Genomic DNA, 20,516 nt, shown 5'->3' with positions numbered 1-20,516 from the left:
CCCACTAGACAACGGGTTTGGGCCTAACTACACATGCACTTACCGAGATACCTCACCTAAGGGACCTGAATGGTGGTTTGCGAATTTGGTAACCACAACACTACCCCCTTCCCTTTTTACAGACTCGTCCCGAGTCGTCAAATTTTCGTGTGCCATCATGTGTAGTTTTCCCCTAGTACACTTTACCTACGGATCCCTGAGTGCGACATTCATGGTATTCGTGTACCCAAAATAAATAACCTGAGGGCTGCGTAACTATCTAAACAAACTCACTCACACGGACGACTTAAATAAAATTGCCGGCGCTAAGACAAACATGCCGGGGGCGCACTCATATGTACAGTACATCTTACCTTAACTTACAAATTTTACACGAAACCATGGCCCAGGATCACTGAACTCTGCAAAAGAAAAGCAGTTAGCAGGGAGCCAGGCTGCCCACATGCAGTCTCTGACTCAAACAATGCAGGTGACAGGGAACGTGGCTGGCTGCTCACACGCAGTCCAAGGCCTTCCCTTTTGAACTGAACGCAGTGAACCACAACGGTGCATGGGCTGCACAACGCAGTCTCCGTGCCAGCTCAAGTGGCACACGCAATGAGCACAACGAATGGATGCATGGACACAAACACGGTGCACGGGCTGCCACTGCAGGCCCGTGTTGTAGCTGCCAACAGGGCAGTTCTCGCAGCTTGCAAACTGTTGCTTTTACGATCCTGGCGCACATGGCAATGAACAGGGGGGGGGGGGCAAAGCAAAAATTGAACGGGGCTGGTGAACATGGGCAGTGGGCATGGCATGGCAAAGGTGAGCAGGCAAACACAGCCCGCAGAAGAAGGCCGCTGCAGGCAAACACAGCCCGCAGAACCAGGCCGGCACAGGCCTCGAAGAAAAACAGCCAGCAGATGAACTGGCCGGCACAGGCCTTGCAGCACACAGCTGCCGATGAAGTTGGCCGACCTCCGCCTTGAAGCAAAACACGGCCAGCCGATGAAGTTGGCCAGCTTTTGCCGTCAGTGGAAGTTGGTGGAGGGAGTGCGGTGGTGCTGGCCACTTGGAAGGCGGGCTCGGACCTACCTACCTGTCTCTCTTCCAACCTATCGCCTTTGCCTGTCACTGTACATACCCACTCCCTTAATTTGTCAAACCCCAATTTAGCCCCAACTTAATTTTTTTCTGTTGTTTTTATTTTTACTCCCCCACTATAAATCGTCCCCTAACCCCCTTTATCGTCCTTGTTCGGCTAACCTATTCTGTCACCTAGCCTACTACCAACCCCTACGTTCCCTTCCCGGAGGGGAATAAGGGAGAGCTAACGTCCTGTGCCGAGGCCCAATTCAAGCCTCAGAATGGCCTCCCCAGAGTTCGGCGATCTATAACCAAAGTGGGTCCAGCGGCCCACAACGAGAGCGAGGGGATGGATGGTGCGGAGGGGTACATCTCCTAATCTACCCTAACCATTTAACTGTTAAACTACCCCGGGGCTTTCAACAAGCGCCTCTTGCTTAAACTATTGGTTCTATAAACCCAGATTCCCGTCGCCTGTGTTGGTGTCCTTACAATTTCGGGCCTCGCCCCCCAATTTTCTCTCCGTGCCCTCACACGGTCTCCTGGCTGGGACACGTGGCTCCCTTTGGCAGGCACGACCCTCTGCCGATTCTCCCGCTATGGCACCCCGGGCACTACACTGCCTCCGAGCCTACCAGCTCCCTAACACCGGGGAGTGCCCCCCATGGCACCTCCCCTGAAACGCACACGTGGCAGGCCGGCCTCCCGGGCCCCTTTCCGAGAGTCACCCGTGCCCACAACACTGCCCACGCGGCTAATGGCGCCCCGGGCCCCCGCACCAAGCAGGCGCACCCGTGCCCACTACTCTATCCCGGCCCCCCATGGGCCCATGGCCTACCGCGGCCGACTAGCCTGGTGCCCGGGGTACCCACTCAGCGATACTCACCTTTCGCAGCCACGCTCCCAAGCCCGTCAACAGGGCTCCTGCACCCCTCAAAATGGGTCTCGAGCCTACTTTCCCACCAACAGCAAAACGACCTCCATTTTTCAATTTGACTAACCCAGCTAACTCACTCTACACTGACCCCGGGGTCCCTTGGGCGGGAGTCACTCCTCCCCCCAATCACTCATCGCACCATGCATTCCCCATTCACTCCACTCACACAGACCCGCTGGCCTCACTCACTCAACAAGTACTCACCTCACAACTCACCAACTCTTCAACACACACACCGCTGAACTCTGCCATCCTTCTAACTACTTCCCCTAACTAACTCGTGCTCCCACGTCGTCCCTTAAACTACAGCACGTTCCTTTTAACACTACGTAGCTAAGCTACGTCCCCACTACACATTCACAAGTCTGTCCATGTCTCCAAATAATCCCATTAATCAATTCCCCAACCTAAATCTCGCTATCATCCCTCTAACTAATCCATTCCACGGACTCCATGAGGACTTACCCCTGCCCCATGAAGTCGGTCTAGCTAAGCTAACCCTTCCCCCTAACTAGTTTCCATCCTGTGCCCAGGTAAGGGGGTCTTCCACCCCTTGCCCAGGAATCCTGTACACCCGAAAGTGAGGCTTGCTTTTTTTTTTTTTTTTTCCATGCGCAGCACCTGCGCGGCAACTCAGAGCTCGCGCACTTTACACCTGCCCGTGACGTCATGCAGCTGCACGTGTTCCTCGTCCCTCCTTGGACGCTACCATCCGGCAGAGATACCCCTCCTGCCGGATTCCAACCACACGTGCAGCCATGACGTCACCGTGCGCAAAAAAAAACCACAAGCCCCACTTCTCGAGGGGTTCCCCACGCGAACACATGTGCTTTGCCCGTTGGAGCTTAACACACACGATCGCGTGGAGAACCCGTCCGGTCCAAATCCATTTACCTGCCTAAACTTTGTCCGTCCGCGGGATCGGCAAATCCACCGCGTGCGTTTCCGGACCGGGACTTCACTCTCGCAAGCGAGCACGTGGTGGTCTCGTGCGTTGCACAGCACGAACCGCGTGCTCACTGCTGGGTTTACCCGGCACGGTCCTCGAAACAACTACAGCCGCTACCCGGCTTTCGCTCCTCTGTCGCCGTCTCCGTCTCCATTCCACACACGCATACCTGCGTGTTACGACGCACACAGTCCACTCCATCACATTCACACCGGGAGATGCGGCTGCGTGCTCCCGCATGCCAACCGACATCTCCCTCTCATACCGCTCTCTCACACACACGGTCTCCCTGGCACTCAGCGACCTTGCACACAGCCGTTCACTCACGCACGGTGCCTCACCACTCACACAAACCATACTACTTACACACGCGGGGGAACTCACCCGCGGTGCCTCATCCACACACCGTGCCTCACTCATACACGCGGGGGCACTTAACCGCGGTGCCTCATCCACACACGCGGGGGCACTCAACCGCGGTGTCTCATCCATACTCCGTGCCTCACTCACACACGCGGGGGCACTCACCCGCGGTGCCTCACTCGCACTCCGTGCCTCATCCACACTGGCCGTTTCATCCACACACGCGGGGGCACTAACCCGCGGTGCCTCATCCACCCCCGGCGTGCTGGGAAGCACGCACTCTGGCACCATCGCCACCACACCACTCACACACGGGGTCGCTTCCACACACGGGGACGCACTCACACCCTGCACCACACACACAGGGACAACCACACTGGGGATTTGTGTCCCCACAAGGGTCTCCGGGGCCTCTACACCCCCCAAGCTCTCCGTGCACCCGTCCACAGCACTCGTCCCCTCAACCTCGCAAAGCACGACCGAACTCACCTGGTCGTGACTCGCCTCAAGGGGGCATACTCCCTCCCCTCGTTCCTGGAGGAGGCCATCCAGGTGCTCGCACTGGGTCCCGACACGCTCCGCGAGCTCACCCCCATTATCCTCCACTACCTCCGTGTGTGTGTGTGCGTCACTTACCCCGTCTTCATCGTGTTTATTGGTCTCTGCTTCTTTCTGGCGTCTTTCCCTTATCTTTATGTAGGTCAACCTTGCTTTCTCTTTAAGTCGCTCCCGTCCTTCCCTGTTTTTCACTCCTTGCTCTTTCACGATCTCCGCGTACCTCATCCTTGCTTTCCGTATTAATTGTTCTTTTCTCTCCCTCGCAATTACTTTCACCTCGTCTCTTGTCTCCCGAATTACTTTTTCCTTACCCGCCTCCACCGCGGGCCTGTCAGCCGTTGCACCCCCTTCCAGCTCGTTCGTTCCGACACGTGGAGTCGCCATTTTAAGTTCCCTGCTCACGGCCTTCATGCCCGCCTGCAGGCATCGGCCCATGTTCTGCGTCTCACCCCGTAGCTTTCTCGTTTCTTCCTTCATGTTTGTTTCCATTTTAGTTTTCATGCGTTTTATTTCGTTTGTGAATGTATCCATCTTTTCGTTTATTTGTTTGTTCATGTCTTTCATTTCGTTTTTTATTTCATTTGTCATTGCCGCATTCATTTGTGCCAGCATGGTGAATAGCTGGGCCATGTCGGATGCACTCAAGTGAGCCGTTTCGGCAGGGGTTGGGGAAGGGTCTTGGTGGAGAGGGGGGGAGGTGTCATACACCGCGGCCGCTGCCGCACCCACCTCGGGCCCTGGGTTCAGTTGGGCGAGTCCGTGTTCCCGCACAATCAACATTTCCTGCTCGGGGATTCCATCCTGGACCATGGATTCTACACATTCTACATCCATTTCTAATACCCCCGGCTCCCGCTCGCCTTGAGACGCCATCTTGCTTCTCGTGAAGGGTTAATTTGCTCGCTCGTAATTTGGAGGGAATCGGGGGTCGCTTCTCTCACCCCTGGACCGATTCCCGTGAATTTAGCCGGAGACAGGAGAGCCTGTTTTCCTGTTCTCCGATACCAGTGCCGCGAGGAGGGCGATGAATTTGTATCCCACTCCTGACACCAGTGTTGCGGTTTTCGCGCCCGCCGGCGTGCGACGGCCACGTAACTCGAATCGCGGCACGTCGCCCACCGGACGGACAATCCAGTCGTGACCCTCTCGGACTAACGCCGGGAACCAGTCACGGGTGGACCTTTCGGTCTCACCGCGATCGAGCCAATCAGCCCCCGCGTGGGATAGGGTTGCTCGCCAAATTCGAACTACCTAAGTACCCACGCGGAGGGTAGACCGGGCGATCGCACCTCGCCGCAGGTCGACTTCGGACACGGGCCACTTAAGCGACCCGTTCCGTACTATCAGAATAACCGAGCGGTGTTATCGTCGACCTCGACGGTTCGATTAATTATCGGGCGTATTCAGCCCACTACCAACCCTTTACGTGGAGCAAGATGGGGATTCAATGGAGGAAAAGACGAAGCGAAGCGGGAGAACAGTTCAACAATAAAGCACATTTATTCGCGACGAACGGAAAGCACACAAATACAATTCCACCAAATGCACACAAAAAAAGAAAACACAATTCCATTTACACAAAAAGCAAACATAAAAGTGAAAACACAGTGCAGAGCTAATACCGACTACCGAGCACACGGCAACACTTATACAATTCTACTTCACAGACGGCGCCGACAACACATACCCAAAACCAAGGAAAAGAAATACCCTCAAGAATGAGGTAGGCCTGAGGCCGAGACCGGGTCGGGCCTACCCGTCTGGTGATGAGACGCGGAGCGGCGATGGCCCCGCAACCCGCGGGCCTCGTGGACAGTGCCTGGCAGGGGGTGGGAACGGGGCCCCCTTGGTCGCACTATCTCAGCGCGGGGGGGAAACAGGAGGGGGGTTGCTGATGCTCGGGGTATAGAGGATCTTTATTATCCCTGGTGTGCGTCTCCACCTCGGCCAGGTCGCGCTGCCGGCCTCCCTCGGGCGTGCAGCTCCTGGCACCGACGCGAGCACCCCCTCGTCCGACTCTCTTCAGCTTCTCCAGCCACTGCAGGCTTCGGGCTCCAGACTTCTTTCGTTCTCGTTTGCGACTCTCTCGTTCCGACTCCTCGTTCTCGTTCTGCTGACTCTTTCTGACTGACGAACACCGTCCTTTTATCCCCCCGTAACTTCGCCTTTGACCCCCTCCCTTTGACCTTTCACCTCGCTCCCCATTGGCCCGAGAAAAAGTGGGCGTGAAGGCTTTTTGATCCACAAATTTGCATAAATCGATCGTTCTGGAGGCGGGGCCAAATCGCCCCTCGCTCACCGATTGGACGGCAAAAAGTGGGCGTGTGTCGTTTTTGATCCGTTTTTGTAGCACAAAATCCGTGATTTTGTACACGCTGTTCGACGCGCGTTCTGCATGAGTCCAACACCGGTACCCACAGCGGGGCAAGAACGGTGGCGATGCTACGGTTGTGAGGTGTGCGTGAAGGTCATGGCGGTTGTGGTGAAGCGGTGGTTGTGGTCGGTGGTTGATGTTGTGGTTGTGATCATGGCGGTTGGTCCAAAATAAAGATAGTAAAAGAAAAACGGCTATCTTGAAGAGTCGCAGCACGTATAAATGACATGTATTCCCACTAGACAACGGGTTTGGGCCTAACTCCACATGCACTTACCGAGATACCTCACCTCAGGGACCTGAATGGTGGTTTGCGAATTTGGTAACCACAACAATATATATATATATATATATATATATATATATATATATATATATATATATATATATATATATATATATATATATATACATATATATACATACACACACACACACACACAACATATATATTGTTGTGGTTGACAAAATTCGCAAACCACCATTCAGGTCCCGTAGGTGAGATATCTCTGTAAGTATATGTGTAGTTAGTCCAAACCCGTTGTTTAGAGGGAATAAATGTCGTTCATTCGGGCTGCGACCCTTTTAGATAGCCGTTTTTCTTTTACTATCTTTATTTTGGACCAGCCGCCATTACTACCACCACAACCACCAGCAACCACGTCTCAACAGCCATCACACAACAACCACCAACCGCAACGCTGCTTCACAACCACAGCCACGACCCTTGCCGTCACATCTCGCTCTCGCAACCATCGCATCACCGCCATTCCCGCGCCACTTGTGGACACCGATCCTGGACTCGTACAGGGCACGCACCGAGCAGCGGGTGCAAAAACACCAGCATTTCCGAAGAAATCGGATCAAGAACGATTCACGCCCACTTCTGTTCCGTCCTATCAGCGAGCGTGGGGCGATTTGGCCCCGCCTCCAGGTGCGTTGGAGTATAACCGCTATATGCAGATTCGCGGATCAAAAATCATTCACGCCCACTTTTCCTCTGTCCAATGGGGAGCCAGCCAGAGGTGAAGGGTCGAAGGTGAAGGAGCGAAGCCCCGGGGGCTATAAAGGGCCGCGTTCGCTCGCCAAAAAGGTAGTTGAGTTGGGAAGAGTTAGTAGTTGAGTTGGAAAGAGTTGAGAGTTTCTGAGAAGAGGAAAGCAGTTGGACGGAGTTGAGAAGAGTGGAGAGTTGGAGAGTTGTGGCGGCGGCGAAGGCAGTCGAGAGGGCGCTCGTGTCAGAGTCGGGGAGCTGCGGAGAGGGGAGGCCGGTAACGCGACCGAGGTCGCGGTGGAGACGCTCGTCGCGGGACCCAAGCCAGCGAGATATCCTCATTCCCCCGAGCATCAACAACCCCCCTCCTGTTTCCCCCCGCGCTGAGATAGTGTGAGAAGGGGGCCCCGTTCCCACCCCATTCCAGGCAGTGCCAGCGAGGCCCGCGGAGTCCGGGCGCCACCGCCATTTTGCGGCTCATCACCAGACGGGTAGGCTCGACGCGGTCTCAGCCCCAGGCCCGTCTGCCCCCCTCATCATTGAGGATGGTCCCTTTTTCTTTTGCTTTGAGTATATGTGTTGTCGGCGCCGTCTGTGAAGTAAAACTGTATAAGTGTTGCCGTGTGCTCGGTAGTCGGTAGTAGATCTGCATTGTGTTTCTCTTTTACATTTGCTTTTTGTGCAGAATTTTCGTGTCACTTTTACATTTGCTTTTTGTGCAGAATTGTCGTGTCACTTTTATATTTGCTTTTGGAGTATAATTGTATATGTGTGCTTTCCGTTTGCCGCGGAATAAATGTGCTTTATGTTGAACTGTTTTTCCCGTTTCGCTTCGTCTTTTCCTTTATTGAATCTCCATCTTACTTCACGTAAAGGGTTGGTCGTGGGCTAAATACGCCCAATAATTAATCGAACCGTCGAGGTTGACGATAACACCGCTCAGTTATCCCGATAGTACGGAACGAGTCGCTTAAAGTGGCCCGTGTCCGAAGTCGACCTGCGGCGAGGTGCGATCGCCCGGTCCACCCTCCGTGTGGGTACTTAGGAAGGTCGAATTTGGCGAGCAACCCTATCCCACGCGGGGGGCCGATTGGCACGATCGTGGTGAGGCCGAAAGGCCCACCCGTGACTAGTTCCCGGCGTTAGTCCGAGAGGGTCACGACGGGATTGTCCGTCCGGTGGGCGACGTGCCGCGATTCGAGTTACGTGGCCGCTCGCACGCCGGCGGGCGCGAATCCGCAACAATATTATATATATATATATATATATATATATATATATATATATATATATATATATACATATATATACATATATATATATATACATACATACACACACACACACGCAACATATATATATATATATATATATATATATATATATATATACATATATACATATATACATATATATACACACACACACACACACACACAACATATATATATATATATATATATATATATATATATATATATATATATATATATATATATATATATAGTTGTGGTTGACGAAATTCACAAACCACCATTCAGGTCCCTTAGGTGAGATATCTCTGTAAGTATATGTGTAGTTAGGCCCAAACCCGTTGTTTTGAGGGAATAAATGTCATTCAGTCGGGCTGCGACTCTTCAGGATAGCCGTTTTTCTTTTACTATCTTTATTTTGGACCAGCCGCCATTACTACCACCACCAACCACGTCTCAACAGCCATCACACAACAACCACCAACCACAACGCCGCTTCACAAAAACAGCCACGACCTTTACCGTCACAACTCGCCACCATCGCATCACCACCATTCTTGCGCCACTTGTGGGCACCGATACTGGACTCGTGCAGGGCGCGCACCGAGCAGCGTGTTCAGAAACATCACAGACTTTCCGAAGAAAACGGATCAAAAACGACTCACGCCCACTTCTGTTCCGTCCTATCGGTGAGCGTGGGGCGATTTGGCCCCGACTCCAGGGCGTTGGAGTGTGGTCGCTATATGTAAATTCATGGATCAAAAAGCATTCACGCCCACTTTTCTTCGGTCCAATGGGGAGCCAGTTAGAGGTGAAGGGTCGGAGGTAAAGGGTCAAAGGTGAAGGGGCGAAGCCACGGGGCATATAAGGGGACGCGTTCGTCAGTCGAGAAGAGTGGGGAGTTCGCGGAGCCAGTGAAGAGTTGGGACGAGTCAAGAGAGGAGACGGAGAGGGCGATCGGACGAAGCTGTGGAGAGGCGGCGGCGGCGAAGGCGGTTGAGGGGGTGCTCGCGTCGGAGTCGGGGAGCTGCGGAGGGAGAGGCCGGCAGCGCGACCGAGATCGTGGTGGAGACGCTCGTCGCGGGACCCGAGACAGGGAGATATCCTCCTTTCCCCCGAGCATCAACAACCCCCTCCTGTTTCCCCCCGCGCTGAGATAGTGCAACAAGGGGGCCCCTTTCCCACCCCCTTGCAGACACTGTCCGCGAGGCCCGCGGAGTTGGGGCGCCACCGCCACTTTGCGTCTCATCATCAGACGGGTAGGCCCGACGCGGTCTCGGCCCCAGGCCCGCCTCATCCTTGAGGGTGGTCCTTTTCTTTTGCTTTGGGTATATGTGTTGTCGGCGCCGTCTGTGAAGTAAAATTGTACAAGTGTTTCCGTGTGCTCGGTAGTCGGATAGCTCTGCATTGTCTTCTCTTTTATATTTGCTTTTTGTGTAATATTGTGTTTCTTCTTCCTTTACATTTGCTTTTGGTGTAATTGTATATGTGTGCTTTCCGTTCATCGTGAAATAAATGTGCTTTATGTTGAACTGTTTTCCCGCTTCGCTTCGTCTTTTCCTCTATTGAATCTCCATCTTACTTCACGTAAAGGGTTGGTCGTGGGCTATAACGCCCGATAATTAATCGAACCGTCGAGGCCGACGATAACACCGCTCGGTTATCCCGATAGTACGGAACGGGTCGCTTAAAGTGGCCCGTGTCCGAAGTCGACCTGTGGCGAGGTGCGATCGCCCGGTCTACCCTCCGTGTGGGTACTTTGGTAGGTCGAATTTGGCGAGCAACCCTATCCCACGCGGGGGGCCGATTGGCACGATCGTGGTGAGGCCGAAAGGTCCACCCGTGACTAGTTCCCGGCGTTAGTCCGAGACGGTCACGACTGGATTGTCCGTCCGGTGGGCGATGTGCCGCGATTCGAGTTACGTGGCCGTTCGCACGCCGGCGGGCGCAAATCCGCAACAATATATACACACACACACACAACATATATATATATATATATATATATATATATATATATATATATATATATATACATATATATATATACATATATATATATATATACATATATACATATACATATACACACTCACACACACACACACACACACACACACACACACAACATATATATATATATATATATATATATATATATATATATATATATATATATATATATATATATTGTTGCGGATTCGCGCCCGCCGGCGTGCTGACGGCCACGTAACTCGAATCGCGGCACGTCGCCCACCGGACGGACAATCCATTCGTGACCCTCTCGGACTAACGCCGGGAACCAGTCACGGGTGGACCTTTCGGTCTCACCGCGATCGAGCCAATCAGCCCCCGCGTGGGATAGGGTTGCTCGCCAAATTCGACCTACCTAAGTACCCACGCGGAGGGTAGACCGGGCGATCGCACCTCGCCGCAGGTCGACTTCGGACACGGGCCACTTAAGCGACCCGTTCCGTACTATCGGGATAACCGAGCGGTGTTATCGTCGACCTCGACGGTTCGATTAATTATCGGGCGTATTCAGCCCACTACCAACCCTTTACGTGAAGCAAGATGAGGATTCAATGAAGGAAATGACGAAGCGAAGCGGGAAACAGTTCGACACAAAGCACATTTATTCGCGATGAACGGAAAGCACACATATTCAATTCCACCAAAAGCACACAGAAAAGAAAAACACAATTCAATTTACACAAAAAGCAAATGCGACAATGCAGATCTACTACCGATTACACGAGCACACGGCAACACTTATACAATTTTACTTCACAGACGGCGCCGACAACACATACCCAAAACCAAGGAAAGAATACCCTCAAGGATGAGGCGGGCCTGAGGCCGAGACCGGGTCGGGCCTACCCGTCTGGTGATGAGACGCGGAGCGGCGATGGTGCCTCAACTCTGCGGGCCTCGCGGGCAGTGTCTGGTAGGGGGTGGGAAAGGGGCCCCCTTGGTCGCACTATCTCAGCGCGGGGGGAAACAGGAGGGGGTTGCTGATGCTCGGGGTATAGAGGATTTTTATTGCCCCACGACGAGCGTCTCCACCTCGGCCAGGTCGCGCTGTCGGCCTCCCTGTGGTGCAGCTCCCTGCACGACGCGAGCACCCCCTCGTCTGCCCTCGCCGCCTCTCCACAGCTCCGTCCCCTCCGCTCCGACTCCAACGCACACGACGACCAGCTCCTTCTTGCCAACTCCACCGCCCGCGAAGTCTTAACTCTCTGTTCTCGACTCTCCTACTCACTGGACTGACGAACACGGTCGCTTATATCAGCCCCGTGGCTTCGCCCTCTCATCTTTGACCCCCTCCCTTCGACCTTTCACCTCGCTCCCCATTGGCCCGAGAAAAAGTGGGCGTGAATGCTTTTTGATCCATAAATTTGCATATATCGATCGCCCTCCAACGCCCTGGGGGCGGGGCCAATTCGCCCCTCGCTCACCGATTGGACGGCAAAAAGTGGGCGTGTGTCGTTTTTGATCCGTTTTTGAAGCACAAAATCCGTGATTTTGTACACGCTGTTCGGCGCGCGCCCTGCACGAGTCCAACACCGGTACCCACAGCGGGGCAAGAACGGTGGCGATGCGACGGTTGCGAGGTGTGACGTGAAGGTCGTGGCGGTTGTGGTGAAGCGGCGTTGTGGTTGGTGGTTGATGTTGTGACTGGTGGTGGTAACAATGGCGGTTGGTCCAAAATAAAGATAGTAAAAGAAAAACGGCTATCCTGAAGAGTCGCAGCACGCATAAATGACATGTATTCCCACTAGACAACGGGTTTGGGCCTAACTACACATGTACTTACCGAGATACCTCACCTAAGGGACCTGAATGGTGGTTTGCGAATTTGGTAACCACAACACTACCCCCTCCCCTTTTTACAGACTCGTCCCGAGTCGTCAAATTTTCGTGTGCCATCATGTGTAGTTTTCCCCTAGTACATTTTACCTACGGATCCCTGAGTGCGACATTCATGGTATTCGTGTCCCCAAAATAAATAACCTGAGGGCTGCGTAACTACCTCAACAAACTCACTCACACGGACGACTTAAATAAAATTGCCGGCGCTAGGACAGACATGCCGGGGGCGCACTCATATGTACAGTACATCTTAACCTTAACTTACAAATTTTACACTAAACCATGGCCCAGGATCATTGAACTCTGCAAAAAGAAAGCAGTTAGCAGGGAGCCAGGCTGCCCGCATGCAGTCTCTGGCTCAAACAATGCAGGTGACAGGGAACGTGGCTGGCTGCTCACAAGCAGTCCAAGGCCTTCCCTTTTGAACTGAACGCAGTGAACCACAACGGTGCATGGGCTGCACAACGCAGTCTCCGTGCCAGCTCAAGTGGCACACGCAATGAGCACAACGAATGGATGGATGAACACAAACACGGTGCACGGGCCGCCACTGCAGGCCCGTGTTGTAGCTGCCAACAGGGCAGTTCTTGCAGCTTGCAAACTGTTGCCTTGCGGATCCTGGCACACATGGAAATGAACAGGGGGGGGGGGCAAAGCAAAAATTGAACGGGGGCTGGTGAACAGGGGCAGTGGGCATGGCATGGCAAAGGCAGCAGGCAAACACAGCCCGCAGAAGAAGGCCGCTGCAGGCAAACACAGCCGGCAGATGAACTGGCCGGCACAGGCCTTGAAGTACCACAGCTGCAGATGAAGTTGGCCGGCACAGGCCTTGAAGAAAAACAGCCAGCCGGCTGAAGTGGCCGGCACAGGCCTTGAAGCAAAACACGGCCAGCCGATGAAGTGGCCAGCCTTTGCCGTTCCGTGGAGGTTGGTGGAGGGAGTGCGGTGGTGCTGGCCACTTGGAAGGCGGGCTCGGACCTACCTACCTGTCTCCCTCCCAACCTATCGCCTTTGCCTGTCACTGTACATACCCACTCCCTTAATTTGTCAAACCCCAATTTAGCCCCAACTTATTATTATTATTATTTTTTTTTTTTTACTTCCCCACTATAAATCGTCCCCTAACCCCCTTTATCGTCTTTGTTCGGCTAACCTATCCTGTCACCTAGCCTACTCCCAACCCCTACGTTCCCTTCCCGGAGGGGAACAAGGGAGAGCTAGCGTCCTGTGTCGAGGCCCAACTCAAGCCTCAGAATGGCCTCCCCAGAGTTCGGCGATCTTACCCAAAGTGGGTCCAGCGGCCCACAACGAGAGCGAGGGGATAGATGGTGCGGAGGGGTACACTTCCTAATCTACCCTAACCATTTAACTGTTAAACTACCCCGGGGCTTTCAACAAGCGCCTCTCGCTTAAACTATTGGTTCTAACAACCCAGATTCCCGTCGCCTGTGTTGGTGTCCTCACAATTTCGGGCCTCGCCCCCCAATTTTCTCTCCGTGCCCTCACACGGTCTCATGGCTGGGACACGTGGCTCCCTTTGGCAGGCACGACCCTCTGCCGATTCTCCCGCTATGGCACCCCCGGGCACTACACTGCCTCCGAGCCTACCAGCTCCCTAACACCGGGGAGTGCCCCCCATGGCACCTCCCCTGAAACGCACACGTGGCAGGCCGGCCTCCCGGGCCCCTTTCCGAGGGTCACCCGTGCCCACAACACTGCCCACGCGGCTAATGGCGCCCCGGGCCCCCGCACCAAGCAGGCGCACCCGTGCCCACTACTCTATCCCGGCCCCCCATGGGCCCATGGCCTACCGCGGCCGACTAGCCTGGTGCCCGGGGTACCCACTCAGCGATACTCACCTTTCGCAGCCACGCTCCCAAGCCCGTCAACAGGGCTCCTGCACCCCTCCAAATGGGTCTCGAGCCTACTTTCCCACCAACAACAAAACGACCTCCATTTTTCAATTTGACTAACCCCCTCACTCACTTTATACTGACCCCGGGGTCCCTTGGGCGGGAGTCACTCCTCCCCCCAATCACTCATCGCACCATGCATTCCCCATTCACTCCATACACACAGACCCGCTGGCCTCACTCACTCACCAAGCACATGCTTCAATTTCACTCACCAACTCTTCAACACACACACCACTGAACTCTGCCATCCTTCTATCTGCATCCCCTAACTAACTCGTGCTCCCACGTCATCCCTTAAACTACAGCACGTTCCTTTTAACACTACGTAGCTAAGCTACGTCCCCTCTACACATTCACAAGTCTGTCACTGTCTCCAAAATGTCCCAAAAATTATTTACCCAACCTAAATCTCGCTATAATCCCTCTAACTAATCCATTCCACGGACTCCATGAGGACTTACCCCTGCCCCATGAAGTCGGTCTAACTAAGCTAACCCTTCCCCCTAACTAGTTTCCATCCTGTGCCCTAGTAAGGGGGTCTTCCACCCCTTGCCCAGGAATCCTGTGCACCCGAAAGTGAGGCTTGCTCTTTTTTTTTTCATGCGCAGCACCTGCGCGGCAACTCAGAGCTCGCGCACTTTGCACCTGGCCGTGACGTCATGCAGCTGCACGTGTTCCTCGTCCCTCCTTGGACGTTACCATCCGGCAGGGATACCCCTCCTGCCGGATTCCAACCCCACGTGCAGCCATGACGTCACCGTGCGCATAAAAAAAACACAAGCCCCACGTCTCGAGGGGTTCCCCACGCGAACACATGTGCTTTGCCCGTTGGAGCTTAACACACACGATCACGTGGAGAACCCGTCCGGTCCAAATCCGTTTACCTGCCTAAACTTTGTCCGTCCGCGGGATCGGCAAATCCACCGCGTGCGTTTCCGGACCGGGACTTCACTCTCGCAAGCGAGCACGTGGTGGCCTCGTGCGTTGCACAGCACGGACCGCGTGCTCACTGCTGGGTGAACCCGGCACGGTCCCCGAAACAACTACAGCCGCTACTCGGCTTTCGTTCTTCTCATGTCGCCGTCGTCGCCTCCATTCCACCCACGCACACCTGCGTGTTACGACGCACACACTCAATTCCATTCCATTCACACCGGGAGACGCGGCTGCGTGCTCCCGCATGCCAACCGACATCTCCCTCACATACCGCTCTCTCACACACACGGTCTCCCTTGCATACGGCCGTTCACTCACGCGTGCCTCACTACTCACACAAACCATACTACTCACACACGCGGGGGAACTCACCCACGGTGCCTCATCCACACTCCGTGCCTCACTCACACACGCGGGGGCACTCACCCGCGGTACCTCACTCATACACACGGCGACACTCAAACACGCGGTCTCTTCCACACACGGTGCCTCACCCACACACGCGGGGGAACTAACCCGCGGTGCCTCACTCACACTGGCCGTTTCACTCACACACACGGCCTCACTCACACACGGTGCCTCACCCACGCACGGCGTGCTGGGAAGCACGTACTCTGGCTCCATCGCCACCACACCACTCACACACGGGGTCGCTTCCACACACGGGGACGCACTCACACCTTGCACCACACACACAGGGACAACCACACTGGGGATTCGTGTCCCCACAAGGGTCTCCGGGGCCTCTATACCCCCCAAGCTCTCCGTGCACCTGTCCACAGCACTCCTCCCCTCAACCTCGCAAAGCACGACCGAACTCACCTGGTCGTGACTCGCCTCAAGGGGGCATACTCCCTCCCCTCGTTCCTGGAGGAGGCCATCCAGGTGCTCGCACTGGGTCTCTACCCAGTCCGCCAGCTCACCCCCATTATCCTCCACTACCTCCGTGTGTGTGTGTGCGTCACTTACCCCGTCTTCATCGTGTTGTCTCTCCTCTATTTTTTCTGTCTCCCGTGTCTCTATACATTTATAAGTTTCTGTCGTCGTCACCTCGTGTCTCGTCTCACACGTTCTGGTCTCCCCTTTTAATTTTTCCCTTTTGGTCACCGTCGATTCTTCTGCCACGACCCTCGCCCAACACGCCCCCCGAATTATTTTTTTACCCGCCTCCACCGCGGGCCTGTCAGCCGTTGCACCCCCTTCCAGCTCGTTTGCTCCCACACGTGGAGTCGCCATTCCCAGCTCCCTGGTCACGGCCTTCATGCCCGCCTGCAGGCATCGGCCCATGTTCTGCGTCTCACCCCGTAGTTCTTTCATTTCTTTTTTTATTTGCTTGCCCATGCTTTTCATTTCGTTTATAAATTCATTTGCGTTTGCATCCATCTTTTTGTTCATTTGTTGTGTATTCGCATCCATCTTTTGTGTATTCGCATCCATCTTTTGTGTATTCGCATCCATCTTTTCGTTCATTTGTTGTGTATTCGCATCCATCCTTGCTGTATTCGCATCCATCTTTTCGTCCATTTGTTGTGTATTCGCATCCATCCTTGCTGTCATTGCCGCCAGCATTGTGAATAGCTGGGCTATGTCGGGTGCGCTTAAGTGAGCCGTTTCGGCAGGGGTTGGGGAAGGGTTTTGGTGGAGAGGGGGGGGAGGTGTCATACACCGCGGCCGCTGCCGCACCCATTTCGGGCTCTGGGTTCAGTTGGGCGAGTCCGTGTTCCTGCACAATCAACATTTCCTGCACGGGGATTCCATCCTGGACCATGGATTCTACATTACTACACATATACATTTCTAATACCCCCGGCTCCCGCTCGCCTTGAGACGCCATCTTGCTTCTCTTAAAGGGTTAATTTGCTCGCTCGTAATTTGGAGGGAATCGGGGGTCGCTTCTCTCACCCCTGGACCGATTCCCGTGAATTTAGCCGGAGACAGGAGAGCCCGTTTTCCTGTTCTCCGATACCAGTGCCGCGAGGAGGGCGATGAATTTGTATCGCACGACCTGACACCAGTGTTGCGGATTCGCGCCCGCCGGCGTGCTGACGGCCACGAAACTCGAATTGCGGCACGTCGCCCACCGGACGGACAATCCAGTCGTGACCCTCTCGGACTAACGCCGGGAACCAGTCACGGGTGGACCTTTTGGTCTCACCGCGATCGAGTCAATCAGCCCCCGCGTGGGATAGGGTTGCTCGCCAAATTCGACCTACCTAAGTACCCACGCGGAGGGTAGACCGGGCGATCGCACCTCGCCGCAGGTCGACTTCGGACACGGGCCACTTAAGCGACCCGTTCCGTACTATCGGGATAACCGAGCGGTGTTATCGTCGACCTCGACGGTTCGATTAATTATCGGGCGTATTCAGCCCACTACCAACCCTTTACGTGAAGCAAGATGAGGATTCAATGAAGGAAATGACGAAGCGAAGCGGGAAACAGTTCGACACAAAGCACATTTATTCGCGATGAACGGAAAGCACACATATTCAATTCCACCAAAAGCACACAGAAAAGAAAAACACAATTCAATTTACACAAAAAGCAAATGCGACAATGCAGATCTACTACCGATTACACGAGCACACGGCAACACTTATACAATTTTACTTCACAGACGGCGCCGACAACACATACCCAAAACCAAGGAAAGAATACCCTCAAGGATGAGGCGGGCCTGAGGCCGAGACCGGGTCGGGCCTACCCGTCTGGTGATGAGACGCGGAGCGGCGATGGTGCCTCAACTCCGCGGGCCTCGCGGGCAGTGTCTGGTAGGGGGTGGGAAAGGGGCCCCCTTGGTCGCACTATCTCAGCGCGGGGGAAACAGGAGGGGGTTGCTGATGCTCGGGGTATAGAGGATTTTTATTGCCCCACGACGAGCGTCTCCACCTCGGCCAGGTCGCGCTGTCGGCCTCCCTGTGGTGCAGCTCCCTGCACGACGCGAGCACCCCCTCGTCTGCCCTCGCCGCCTCTCCACAGCTCCGTCCCCTCCGCTCCGACTCCAACGCACACGACGACCAGCTCCTTCTTGCCAACTCCACCGCCCGCGAAGTCTTAACTCTCTGTTCTCGACTCTCCTACTCACTGGACTGACGAACACGGTCGCTTATATCAGCCCCGTGGCTTCGCCCTCTCATCTTTGACCCCCTCCCTTCGACCTTTCACCTCGCTCCCCATTGGCCCGAGAAAAAGTGGGCGTGAATGCTTTTTGATCCATAAATTTGCATATATCGATCGCCCTCCAACGCCCTGGGGGCGGGGCCAATTCGCCCCTCGCTCACCGATTGGACGGCAAAAAGTGGGCGTGTGTCGTTTTTGAAGCACAAAATCCGTGATTTTGTACACGCTGTTCGGCGCGCGCCCTGCACGAGTCCAACACCGGTACCCACAAGCGGCGCAAGAACGGTGGCGATGCGACGGTTGCGAGGTGTGACGTGAAGGTCGTGGCGGTTGTGGTGAAGCGGCGTTGTGGTTGGTGGTTGATGTTGTGACTGGTGGTGGTAACAATGGCGGTTGGTCCAAAATAAAGATAGTAAAAGAAAAACGGCTATCCTGAAGAGTCGCAGCACGCATAAATGACATGTATTCCCACTAGACAACGGGTTTGGGCCTAACTACACATGTACTTACCGAGATACCTCACCTAAGGGACCTGAATGGTGGTTTGCGAATTTGGTAACCACAACAATATATATATATATATATATATATATATATATATATATATATATATATATATATATATATATATATATACATATATACACACACACACACACACACACACACACACACAACATATATATATATATATATATATATATATATATATATATATATATATATATATATATATATATATATATATATATATACACATATATACATACATACATACATACATACACACACACACACACACACACACACACACACACACACACACACACACACACACACACACACACACACACACACACACACACACACACACACACACACACACACACACACACACACACACTTCATGAAGGAATAACCACATCCACATCTACCAGGGAGGGCGAGATTCAGTCAATTACCAAATCGTCACACGGATTTAAATAAAAACTCGATTCATCAACTGCAGCTTCCGCTTGGATATTAAACAACCATCATGTCCACCGCAGTGAGTCCGTGAAAGAGGAGACGATGAAATACAATCTAGCTGTGATACATCATTCCGTACTGTACTGTACAGTGTACACCCATCCATTGTACCGCGGCGTTATTTACCATCCACGACCAGTCTCTCAGCAGCACTCAGACGTCCAGGTGATGTGACCACGCCCAATTGTAAACGCCTTGGCTCTCATTGGTGGATTTCCTCACCACGCCCAATTGTAAACGCCTTGGCTTTCATTGGTGGATTTCCTCACCACGCCCACCAGAAACAATGGACTTGTTAGTCGGAGAAGCTTTCTCACAACGCCCAATCAGAAACACTGGACTTGTTCGAAGGAGGAGCTATCTCACAACGCCCAATCAGAAACACGGGGCTTGTTAGTAGGAGGAGCTATCTCACAACGCCCATTCAGGAACACGGGGCTTATTAGTAGGAGGAGCTATCTCACAACGCCCAATCAAAAACACTGGACTTGTTCGGAGGAGGAGCTATCTCAAACGCCCAATCAGAAACACTGGGCTTGTTCGTAGGAGGAACTATCTTACAACGCACAATCAGAAAGACTTTGCTTGTTTCGTTGTCGATGGCAGGAGAACGTATTTACAGACGTGAAAGTAAATTTTTTAAAATTCTTTGTAGATAGTTGGTGTTGATAGAACACGTGCATCCAGCAATAGTCTTGACTCCTTACTGGTGAATCTGATGGGGATGGGGGGGGGTGCGGGGTGGTGGAGGTGGGGGTGCAGGGTGGTGGGGGTGGGGGTGCAGGGTGGTGGTGCAGGGTGGTGGGGGTGGGGGTGCAGGGTGGTGGGGGTGGGGGTGCAGGGTGGTGGGGGTGGGGGTGCGGGGTGGTGGAGGTGGGGGTGCGGGGTGGTGGTGGGGGGGGTGTAGGGTGGTGGGGGTGCAGGGTGGTGGGGGTGCGGGGTGGTGGTGGGGGGTGTAGGGTGGTGGGGTGGGGGTGCAGGGTGGTTGGGGGTGCAGGGTGGTGGTGGTGGGATGGGGGTGCAGGGTGGTGGGGTGGGGGGTGCAGGGTGGTGGGGTGGGGGTGCAGGGTGGTGGAGGTGGGGGTGCAGGGTGGTGTGAGGGGGTGCAGGGTGGTGGGGGTGCGGGGTGGTGTGAGGGGGTGCAGGGTG

The 20,516-nt window shown here is 54.0% G+C and overlaps 1 protein-coding gene across 3 annotated transcripts in view; it reads right to left on the bottom strand.

Moving 5' to 3' along the window:
• The window catches only part of PGM3 (phosphoglucomutase 3), a 74,258-nt gene extending 54,570 nt beyond the window's left edge, over positions 1 to 19,688 (bottom strand). For 2 of the 3 annotated variants that reach the window (XM_085858083.1, XM_085858086.1), the window contains exon 1: positions 19,494 to 19,688. In XM_085858083.1, coding sequence (XP_085714209.1) covers positions 19,494 to 19,496 — 3 coding nt within the window. In that variant the 5' untranslated portion in view covers positions 19,497 to 19,688. Of the gene's footprint in view, positions 1 to 19,300; positions 19,438 to 19,493 lie in introns of those variants that run through there. The other variant, XM_085858084.1, reaches the window with a different exon arrangement.
• Positions 19,689 to 20,516: the final 828 nt, after the last annotated feature.

The sequence above is a fragment of the Eptatretus burgeri genome, chromosome 15, assembly GCF_056783735.1.
Source record: "Eptatretus burgeri isolate ZD-2024b chromosome 15, Ebu_testis_v1, whole genome shotgun sequence".
Classification (NCBI taxonomy): Eukaryota; Metazoa; Chordata; class Myxini; order Myxiniformes; family Myxinidae; genus Eptatretus; species Eptatretus burgeri.
Note: the sequence above shows the minus strand (reverse complement) of the source record. Positions and strands in the feature narration are given on the sequence as shown.